Below are 12,060 nucleotides of genomic sequence, written 5' to 3'. Positions count from 1 at the left end.
ATGTTTGCACAATATAAACGTATGCCTCTTCCGTTACTCGTATATTCTTTCGTGATAACAATTACTGTAAGCGAAGAAAATGCAAACATAGTGTGCTAACTATATTTTTCTCTCATGGCCTCGTATTTACGGTATGCCATTTTTCGTGCACAATACGTAGTTGTCATTGATTTCCTAAAACTACTAAATATACCAGAAGACAGACCTACTGACCCATACTCGTAAATATTGTTCCACTCGTAATGTTACACCACACACACACACACACACACACACACACACACACACACACACACACACACACACACACACACACACACACACACACACACACACACACACACACACACACACACACACACACAACATTAATACAAATAGATGCGCTGCAACAAAGCAACAGAGATTGGGATGCTCATTCTTACAGAGCATTATAGTGAACATGTGAGGCAGAGATAAACAGACAGACGCAGACAGACAGATTGATTTAAAACACTTAGTAACATGTACTTGTTATAAGCAATTCTAAGTGACCATTACTTTCCCGTTCATTCCCATTCATTGAAGCATTTCAGTGTTGAGACGCAAAGGTAGTGTAAGTGTTGAGGCAGCGGTGGTAGTGGCCCCTTCACCTCGCAGCGAGGCAGGAAGGGGAGGCGAGGGACACCAGCAGTGACTGGCCTGAAGGCGCCTTGCGTCCCGCCTCCTCTGTGCGACCCTCTCCCTTGATTGCCTTCATGCATCAATCGCAGCATGACTTGTGCTCCTCCTCTTCAGTCTCACTTAACTACCACCTTCATATTCTAGACACCGCTGAATGTTGGCAAGCTTTACATTTATTATTTTTGCTTCTTTTTATTTTCTTATTTGATCTTGTTATATATGTAATGGTGTTTGTTCGTTTTATTTTGTTGCAGCTGTTGTGCATATTTAACATTCTCAGCGTTTGAAGTGTGTTCTGTTTTCAGTGTTGTTTTCCATGTATCCATGTGTTCTTGCTTGGAGGAATTTGACACGTTTTATTTATGACATTTCGTGTTTTTGTTCAGTATTTATTCTTTCCTCTTTTGTTCATGTGTATGTTGTTAACTCATGCAGTAAATGATTTCTGGTGGTTCTGTTTATGATGCTTCATTTTTAGCTCTTTTTAGAATAGTGAAGCTGCATCACTTTTTTATGTGGATGTTTTGATATTTTCAGGAAAGGATGGCAGGTGGTGCCGCGGTGAACACTCCCAACACATGCAGGAGGAAAGAAGTGAGTACCTGCTTCATTACGTCATGTGCCCTCTATTTTGGAATTTTTTTTTTTTATCATTTCAACGGAAACCTGTCACTGTTGCATGCCTTTCTCCTGTCAGCTTCCCACGAATCTGTGAAGGAAAGAAAGGATGTGCTTCCATGGTATCGTGTCAGTAGTGTTATCCGTTGAAGGATTAGTTTAAACCTTTTTCTAATGCGTTGTTTTTGTCTATCATTTTTCTGCCTTCATAGGGTATATATGTGAAAGAAGACAAAATGTCAATTTAGTCTATAATGTTCATTGCAACATCTTACAGGAAAAAAGTCCTTTGAGGATTGACCGAGAATCTTTTTCAAAACTAAAATTTTTGTATTCCAGTCTTCGTGTGCTTATTTTAATGTATGCATAGAGAAAAGAAGGATACGAAATCATATGTTTTCTGTAATGGTGTCATGTTTTTGGTTTAAATATTTACTTAGAGATTCAATTGAAACCTATCAATTAGCTGTCATTTTTGCGTTCGTTATATATATATATATATATATATATATATATATATATATATATATATATATATATATATATATATATATATATATATATATATACATATATATATATATATATATATATATATATATATATATATATATATATATATATATATATATATATATATATATATATATATATATACATATATATATATATATATATATATATATATATATATATATATATATATATATATATATATATATATATATATATATATATTGTATATACGAATATGAGTGAAGAAAGGAAAGATGCAATTACAAAAATCTTTCCACAATAATGGGAATATTCACTTGAGGTCTTTTTTAGGTAAGAAATATCAGATCTTCTAGTTTATATGTCTATTTATCCTTTAGTGTGTTTTACCGTTATGTAGATTAATAATATTTTGCACGTTATGATAAAGTGTCCTTGGAAACTATTACTGTAAAGCATTTCATTTAGTGTGAATTTGGTTTCCACGTAAAAAAAAAAAAAAAAAAAAACTCTCCTTCTATGGAGAAAAGATATTTATATTTTCTTTGTTCAATTGGTATTGATATTATTTTTAACTCTGATTTCCCGGGAAGCGTTACCACCATGATATTTGTGACCTAACCTAAGGTAACTTTTTAGCGTCATAACCTTTGTTGCAGCTTTATTCAAGTAAAATCAAAGAGAGGAAAGCTTGTATAGTTCTGTGAAGTGTTCTTATTTGTCTCTGTGTGTGTTGATTGTCGCCTTGAAAAGTCAAGGTGACGTGGGCCTTGATGACTAGAGCCGGCCCACACTATTTGTCTCCCTTTTTTTAGAGGCTCGTCGTTGTAGATTTCTGAAAATATTAGTTTTCCTCACGTTTTTATTTTCCTTGTCAGCGAATGAAAGATAATTTATGATTTTCTTAATCATTTAGTAACGTATTTAATATCTTTGGAGGGATCATTCCCGTAGCGGAGCGAGGGGGCTCTATTTTTGTTACCGCACATCTGTACACCCCACCGCTCCCGCCTGGCCCTGGAGGGCACAACGATGATTTGGCCAGGAGCACCTTTTGATGTCCATCGTATATAAAAGTTTCGATTTCATTTTCGGAAACACTTCTTGGTAACTTTTGAAGGCGTATCTTTGTTATTTTATTTAATTTCTTCGTCAGACTCACCTTTTTTTTGCTGTTTTTTGCATATTTCGATTTATCGGCATGTGGGCGAAGGTTTCTGCCTCGCAACTCGCACAACTATCGCCTCATCACTACAGATCGAGCTCGAGCGCACAAAATGCGCCAATTATTTGCCATATACGGGAAAGGGTTGTGGGAAGGTGTTGTGAAGAGTAAACATAGGAGAAATTAGTTAAATCTAGAAAGGTAGCTAGCTCAGGGAAGGTGAGAAATAGCTGAAGTATTTACCACACAAAATGTAGCAGTATTTTGAATAAGATAGACTTGCTTAGAAGAATAGTGTGTGTAGAGAAATTTGATATCATTGCTTTAACTGAAACTTGGTTAGATATGTGAGGAAAAGTATTTAATCCAGAGGTCAAGATAGATGGTTATACATTGTTCTATAAAGATAGGGAAAACAGGAGAGGAGGAGGCGTCGCGTTATACGTTAGGGACACATTACAGTATTGTATTAACAGTAGATTTAAAACAGATAGGAAAGCAGTAGTAGTACAGCAATGTACAGTAGTGGGAGTAGTGTAAAGATCACCGACCAGTACAAAGGAAATTAACACCTCACTCTGGCAGGAAATAAATAGAGCAGGCAGGTACAGTCAGGTATGTGTGGTAGGAGATTTTAATTTTAGGAATATCGACTGGAGTCTGATGGTGGGTAAGAAGGAAGCAGAATTTGTTAAGGTAATTCAGGATCATTTTTTAAAACAGGTAATCGTAGAACCCACAAGGGGGAATAATATTCTAGATTTAATTCTTACTAACAGGGAGGAAGCAATCACGTAGGTAGAGGTTGGAGGACAGCTAGGTAACATTGACCATAGGGAAATTAGGTACAATTTAAAATGGGAAGAAACTTTTAGAAGCAAAAACACTAGTAAAATACTTGACTTTAGGAGAGCAGAATTTGAGGAATTAAAAAGGTACCTCCAAGGAGTTGACTGGCAACGGATGCAGGGTGAGGTCAGGTCCGGGACGGAGTTGAGAGAGATAAGGCAAGATGTGAGAGGTGAGGTGAGGTGTGAGGGTGTAGGACAATAGGAGGTAAGATGTGTTCCGAAGGGGCGGAGGAGAGAGGGAGGGGTATATGGGTGTGAGTATGGTGGAATGTCAGGTCATGCTGAAATGAGAGAGGTGAGGTCGAGGCGAGTAGATGAGCGAGTAGAGAGGATGGTAGGGGCCGAGATGAGGGAATTAGGTGAAGTAAATGTAGATGAATTGTATAAATATTTCGTAGATAAAGTTCATACAGGTCAGTTAGCATATATCCCGTATAGGGCAATAAGATCACAGAAAAATTATCCTAAATGGATGACTGCTAGATTAAAACATTATATAGGGTGGAAGAGAAGTATATATAAGACATTAAGGGCAGGTGAAGAAGTTTTAAGGTCACAATATAATGAATTAGTTAGAACAGTCATGAAGTTAACGAGGAAAGCTAAGGGCAATTATGAATTAAGTGTAGCCAGCCATGTGAAGACGGACCCCAAGGGATTTTATCAGGAATAGAGGACGAAGAATAAGGATACTATAGGTCCATTAAAGGCAGCAGATGGGGAACTGGTTAGTTCTGGGAAGATTAGTAAAATTCTGAATGAGTATTTTTCATCTGTCTTCACCCAGGAAAACATGCAGGATATGCCAGATAGTGAACAGATGTTTAGAGCAGATGAGAATGAGAAGCTGACAGATATTTCCATAAGTAGAGAGATAGTGGAACAGGAGATAGATAGGCTAAAAAATGTTCAAGACACCAGGACCTGATGAAATATATCTCAGAGTACTTAAGGAATGCAAAGAGGTTATTAGTGAGCTGTTAGTCTCTGTCTTTAGGAAATCACTTTGGTCAGGTGAGGTACCAGTAATGTGGAAGCAGGCTAATGTAGTACCCATCTTTAAGAAAGGAGATAAAACTTTAGCGTCTAACTATAGATCTGTCAGCTTAAATTCAGTTATAGGTAAAATATTAGAGTTAATAGGAGCGAGGAACATTAGGGAACATTTAGACAAACATAACTTGATAAATTAATCACAGCATGGCTTCACGAAGGGGAAGTCTTGCATGACAAACTTGTTAAGTTTTTACAGTAAAGTGTACGAGGCAGTAGATAATGGTGATAGTTATGATATCTTGTATCTGGACTTTAGTAAAGCATTTGACAAGGTACCCCATGAAAGGCTCCTGAGAAAAGGTTAGGGCACACGGGATAGATGGGAAGGTGTTAGGCTGGATAGGGTCATGGCTTAGCGACAGGCGAGAAAGAGTTGTAATAAACGGCTCGAAATCCGAGTGATGTCATGTAATCAGTGGGGTGCCATAGGGATCAGTATTAGGGACATTGTTATTTCTAATATATATCAATGCCTTGGTTAGTGGAATTAGTAGTGATGTTAGTAAATTTGCGGATGACACAAAGATAGATTAATTAGATCAGAAACGGGTGCCTTCGCCTTGCAGGCAGATTTAGGATGAATGAATGGACGGACATATGGCAAATGCAATTTAATATCAATAAATGTAAAGTACTTAGCGTAGGTAGAGGAAACCCACACAGTAGGTACACATTAAACGAACAATCTCTGGTAGTTACAGGGTACGAGAAAGATTTAGGAGTTATAGTTAGCTGTGAACTCCGTCTAGGAAAACAATGCATAGAGGCTAGAAACAGGATAAATAGGGTACTAGGATTAATTTTTAGGAGTATTAAAAGTAGAAGGCCGGAAGTAATATTAATGATATTCTTGGCGCTGGTCAGACCTCATCTAGACTACGTTGTGCAATTCTGGTCTCCACATTACAGGAAAGATATAGGTGTATTAGAATCAGTACAGAGGAGAATGACAGAAAGGATACAGGGGATGAGGAGTATTCCTTACGAGGCGAGATTGAAGTCATTAAATTTACATTCTTTAGAGAGACGTAGGTTAAGAGGGGACGTGATAGAAGTCTTTAAGTTCCCTTTCAATAGTCCAGGAGTCAAGCAATATCTTCATTCTTTCATCCCTTTCATTGGTAAACTCTGGAATTCTCTGCCTGTTTCTGTTTTTTTCCCCTTCCTGTGACTAGTTGTTTTAAGAGTATTGAGGCACTTCCTGAAACATACGAGTATTTAGTTTTTTTATTGACTTTTAATTTTTTTTTTTTTTTTTTTTTTTTTTTTTTTTTTTTTTTTGTCTGTATGTATGGAAGCGGCAACTGAAAAGATTTTTTTTTTGTTCCTCTGTTTGCCATTCGCCAAGAAGATATGAGAGCGTGAGTATAAATAATGGCTATATGGAAATGTAAGAATACCATTTTATACTGACTCTAAATTAAACATGTATTGCATTGTTTACTCCCGTTTACTCAAGTTGAACCGTCCGATATCTTTTGCATCTAAATGATTTTTGTGTTCAGCTATTTGGATTTTTATTTCCAAATGCAGCTCCATGTTTTTAAGAAGCACAGAGGGTTGGAGAAAGACAAATCTTTCCTGAGTCTTAATAGCTGAATGTTAATAACAGTAGTAGTAGCAATAGTAGTAGTAGTAGTAGTAGTAGTAGTAGTAGTAGTAGTAGTAGTAGTAGTACTACTACTACTACTACTACTACTACTACTACTACTACTACTACTACTACTACTACTACTACTACTACTACTACTACTACTACTACTACTACTACTACTACTACTACTACTACTACTACTACTACTACTACTACTACTACTACTACTACTAGTAGTAGTAGTAGTAGTAGTAGTAGTAGTAGTAGTAGTAGTTGTTGTTGTTGTTTTTGTTGTTGTTGTCGTTGTTGTTGTAGTAAAGAGCAGGATTATTATCTGGAGTGACACCAATTCAGTTTTTGTATAATTTGTATTTTCTTACTATTATTCCACACCTTGTCAATCCATGCAAGGAAAAAAAAAGAAAAGCAAAAAAGAAAACGTATATTAAAAAAATGAGAGGCAAGACCAGCAAGTGAAACACGCCCTGCCTTCTCCATAGACTTGACGTGTTTACTGCCGCGCTTCCTGCCTGATAATTATACAGTCTTACGCTGGAGGCGCTTAATGTGGTGCATTTGTATGAAAGAATTTACTTTTTGCCATGAATCTCTCTCTCTCTCTCTCTCTCTCTCTCTCTCTCTCTCTCTCTCTCTCTCTCTCTCTCTCTCTCTCTCTCTCTCTCTCTCTCTCTCTCTCTCTCTCTCTCTCTCTCTCTCTCTCTCTCTCTCAGCTCGAATTATGATTTCACTGAGTGGTTTAAGAACATTTTCACATGTTATTCATGAGCCATCACATCCAGCAGCAGGCAGGAGGAGGAGGAGGAGGAGGAGGAGGAGGAGGAGGAGGAGGAGGAGGAGGAGGAGGAAGAGGAGGAGGAGGAGGAGGAAAGAACACAAAGGAATACAAAGGAATGCAACGGAAGACCAAACCTTGAGTTACTGACGAGGCTGTTTGGATAATTATTCTACATTAACTATTATTGGGAGATACAGGATAGTACAGAAGGTTCCTCCCCACCAATCTCTCCAGCAGAAGCTGACAAGATACAGGAATTGATACCACGTGGTATAGAAAAACCACATAGAACTTGAGAGAATAGTGAGGGAAAGAGTTGTGGTCTGTCTACTTTTGTTTGTGAGGGAGAGTGTAACTGCATGATAGTTGTGTGATGTGGTGTGTGCGTAGCGCAGGTGAAGGCACAGTTTGGTTGTTGAGGGGTGGTGCAGAATCCTTGCGTTGCGCTTTCCAGGGAGGCGGCAGTCAATCAGGCCACAGCTTCGGTCACTGTGTTTGTGTACCTTCCCTTTAGGGCTGGATTCACAGGTTATCGCCTGCAACTTTGACCTCTAGTACTTAAAATCACAAAGTTGATCAATAACAGGATAATGCGGACGAAGAAAATGAGGATTACAACATGTGATTACATAGGATAACCAAAACAAACACTCCCTCAGGTCTTTACATATCGCTTTGGAATTAATTTAGATTAACTACCCTTTAGTAAAGTAAGCTAAAGCAGTGTATGACTGCCAAACCGACACGCCCTCGTGCTTGTGCTGGCGTGGGAAAACCATCGCGCTGTGTGGGAAAAAACTGGCTGCGTTTTGATTGGAAAGGATGAAGTGAGATTCTATTATTATTCCTATGCAAAAAAAGGAGGAGGAGGAGGTGGAGGAGGGTAATAACAGCATTAGTAAAAACATCCACTTCAAACACCCCTTTGTCTGTGCCTTTGGACGCACAAATTACCTCAGAATGTTACGTCATAATGAATAAGACAAGTGAAGAAGCTTACTTCCTTTTGAATACCGTCTTTTCGGAAATGTTGATTTTTTTTCTATTTTGTGCAAAAGACAAAAAAAAAAAGATCAATTTTTAGTAGAGTGAAAAAAATCTACAATTCACCCTAAGAAGGAGGAACAGAAAAAATTTCGAACTATACCACCACAACCACCACCAGTACTACTACTACTACTACTACTACTACTACTACTACTACTACTACTACTACTACTACTACTACTACCACCACTACCACCACACTTCACTCTCAACTTCTCCCATTTTCAAGAATTCCTCTCTTCTCTTCCCTTGCTCCACCATCCTTCATCCTCTCTCCCTTACGTTCCATCCTTCCTTTCGCCGACATAATGCTTGCAACAGATGCCCCTCCTCTTCCTCCCCCTCCTCCTCCAGTCCCGTAGCATTAGCAGGGCCTTGTCTCCCCTTATAAGCAGGGATGCTTAGTGGAACATGTCGAAATAGCGTTGCCTAGCCGCCGCCGAGTATAGGAGTGTATTGAGGGTGCATTATCTCGGTACAGTGGCGGTGAGCGGGGAGATGGGTCGGTGAGTATGTTCAGGCGCAGATAGAGAAATGTGTTATTGGTCTGACGAATTGATTAATGAATAGGTATCTGGTTGAACAGGTAGATTTACAGATAGATGGCTGGATGGGTAAATGGTTAAATAGATCGACTGGCTGATAAATAGATTGATATATAGATGGACAGATGGATGGATAGATAGATTGACAGATACATGAATAAATGAATAGGTATATAAGTAGATATGTTAGAAGGAAATGACATTAGAGAGTCAGCCAGCACATCAGACATTCAGAAAGCAGGACAGACAAAGACACATAGACACACTGACTGATGGGTGCATATGCCAAATGAAATAGTAAACAAACATTCATATATAGAATCATTACAAATAGACAAATATCAGAAACTTTGAGGCAGACAGACTGAATTTCGCATAACGAAAATATTTGTATGTTCATGTTTGGTAACTTACATACGGGCAATGGATAAAAAAGAGAGATTTTACGTATAAACCTAGAGAAACAAAGGAAAGCAAAACATTATAAAACAAAAAAGACACATATAAAAAATGATTCCTCCTATCTGTGAATCACATTGCAGACAGAGGCGCCCACACACACATACACACACACACACACACACACACACACACACACACACACACACACACACACACACACACACACACACACACACACACACACTTTCCTGTCGCCAAAAATACACACAATTCTCCTGCTACTCTATGAATTACCTTACTAGAAATGAAAAATGCATAAATGTTATGAATTTTGTATATTGTTGTGTGGATCACCGGAATTGTGTTGAAACCATGGAGAGAGAGAGAGAGAGAGAGAGAGAGAGAGAGAGAGAGAGAGAGAGAGAGAGAGAGAGAGAGAGAGAGAGAGAGATTGGATGTCTTGCAACACAATACACATGCGTATATATCGTGCACATTATTCTTCCTCTTTCTTTTTTCTTTCTTGCGACATTTGGAAAAAGCAAATGTTGAGATATTGTGTGTGTGTGTGTGTGTGTGTGTGTGTGTGTGTGTGTGTGTGTGTGTGTGTGTGTGTGTGTTTGTGTGTGAAATAATAGACAAACGGACCGACAAACAGTTACATTACAATACACAAAATTGCACATAAGCTGGGGACAGAGACTCCCATCCAATCACGCACCCACCCACACAAGACAGACAGAAGGTCAAAGATATACTGATATACGTACTGACATACATTCTTCATCTCTTCGGTCAATATGAAGACGCTACACGAACTTACATATTGTACTGTGCGTCTCGAAGGAGTAACGCCGGGAGATGACAACGTCCGCCCTTTACTGCTCAGGGAAGCACAGGGACTGAGTGTGTTGCTGGCAGTTTGTTGAATGAAAAAAAAGCTTCAAACGTATAGATAAGTAAATGTATATACATGCTGACACACACACGCACACACACACACACACACACACACACACACACACACACACACACACACACACACACACACACACACACACACACACACACACACACACACATTGACAGTCATAGCACCACACAAAAAAGAAAAAAAAGCCAGAAAATAACAGAAAGAAGTGAAAAAAAGAAAACATTGAAAGACATAAGCCGGAGTGAACAAGTGACATCAGGAAGAGAATGTAATCTAATATTAGTAGGTGCCTGAAGTTACTCGGAGAATGACATCATACTTAAAGGAAGGTGAGGAAAGAAAATAGCATGCTTTAACTTGGAAAAAAAAAAACTGCGGTAATGAACAAGGAAAATATGAGGGAATAAAGCACTAAAGTGAGAAAATGTGTAGCAGATTGAAAGGAAAAAAAAAAAAAGAAATTAAGTGCTAAAAATGGGTGATGCCTACTTAGAGAGAGAGAGAGAGAGAGAGAGAGAGAGAGAGAGAGAGAGAGAGAGAGAGAGAGAGAGAGAGAGAGAGAGAGAGAATGTGTCTTTCCTGTCACCTCAGATAAAAATCTATATATTTTTTACGATATTTCATTGGCGTTGAAGAACACAGACAATGAAAAAGTAAATATGACGGTTCCTTCTTTCATATTTATTTCTAATGACATTTTATGAGACAAGACTGTACTTCGGTATCCTTATGTTACATTGTTATTTTGTCTTTTTATTTATTTATTTATTCTCTGCTTATTACTTATACCTAATACATATACTTTTACTGTCCTTTGTTTTCTAACATTACTTTGTTATTTTATGCTGTTTCTTTATTATATACATTGTTGCACTTCAGTATAAGAGTTTTTTTTTTCTTTTTTTAAGAGGGAAAAAAGACATTTCGGATTTTATCTGTGGAAAGAAAACGTGTGTGGGATTTTTCTGAGGAACGTTATTCGTGTGTTGAGAGAGGAGAGTCTTTAAACTTCATTAAATGCTCTCTCTCTCTCTCTCTCTCTCTCTCTCTCTCTCTCTCTCTCTCTCTCTCTCTCTCTCTCTCTCTCTCTCTCTCTCTCGCTTAAGTTAACAGTGGAACCTTGCACAGTTTAAGTGGATGAGGAGATAAAATAAAGATACAGATGGATGGATGGATAGATAGATAGTTAGATAGATAAAAGTTAAATAGACAGATAAATAGATAGATAGACAGATAGATAGGAGGTCATATTTGCCTTGAAATCGCCGTGTAATAAGCCCAGAGGAATTTATTCTTCATAGAACGTTAATTGATTTATAGGCGGAAGGCGAAGCAAGGCAGCACATGTGAAAGGTAATGCAGGATAAGATAATGTGATATGACTGCCATTTAGCGTCCTTGTGTGTGAGGTCCACAAGGCCAGAGTGAAGGGGGAGGGCACATATCAACTTATTGTAACCTTCGTAACTCTACTGACTGGATTACATTCACGGGAGTTAGTCATTATTACATACGAGTACATACATGTTGCGACAGTAAGAAAAGTATGCCTGTGCCGGTTTTTTTTTTTTCCTTTTCCCTCTCTTTATTAACATTGGTGTTCTATTGGGGTAAAAAACGTTCATGCATTGGTGCGAGAGAGGATGAAATGGATTAATTTTTTAAAAAATTACTGGTGTCTTCTTTTTGAGTTTCGCTTAAGTCTCTTTTTCTTTGTTTTTCTACGATTGTGTTTTCTTTTGCTTTCTGTTTTGTTGTTGTTTTATATTCTCTTGTACTGTTGCTTCCTATTTATTTATTTTTTATTTATTTTTTTCATGCGACTTTTCCTTGTGTTATTTATATTCATTATTTGTCATTACTCTTGTTAATCTTTTGTTTTCTCTTTTAAATA

At 37.8% G+C, this 12,060-nt stretch overlaps 1 protein-coding gene across 4 annotated transcripts in view; it reads left to right on the top strand.

Moving 5' to 3' along the window:
* Window positions 1-1,162: 1,162 nt before the first annotated feature.
* LOC135116422 (uncharacterized) overlaps window positions 1,163-12,060 on the top strand; it is a 135,027-nt gene continuing 124,129 nt past the window's right edge. The window contains exon 1 of one of the 4 annotated variants that reach the window (XM_064033873.1): window positions 1,163-1,257. In XM_064033873.1, the coding sequence (XP_063889943.1) occupies window positions 1,207-1,257 (51 nt within the window). In that variant the 5' untranslated portion in view covers window positions 1,163-1,206. The remainder of the gene's footprint in view (window positions 1,258-12,060) is intronic. The other 3 variants (XM_064033872.1, XM_064033874.1, XR_010276306.1) reach the window with 3 other exon arrangements.

The sequence above is a fragment of the Scylla paramamosain genome, chromosome 31, assembly GCF_035594125.1.
Source record: "Scylla paramamosain isolate STU-SP2022 chromosome 31, ASM3559412v1, whole genome shotgun sequence".
Classification (NCBI taxonomy): domain Eukaryota; kingdom Metazoa; phylum Arthropoda; class Malacostraca; order Decapoda; family Portunidae; genus Scylla; species Scylla paramamosain.
Note: the sequence above shows the minus strand (reverse complement) of the source record. Positions and strands in the feature narration are given on the sequence as shown.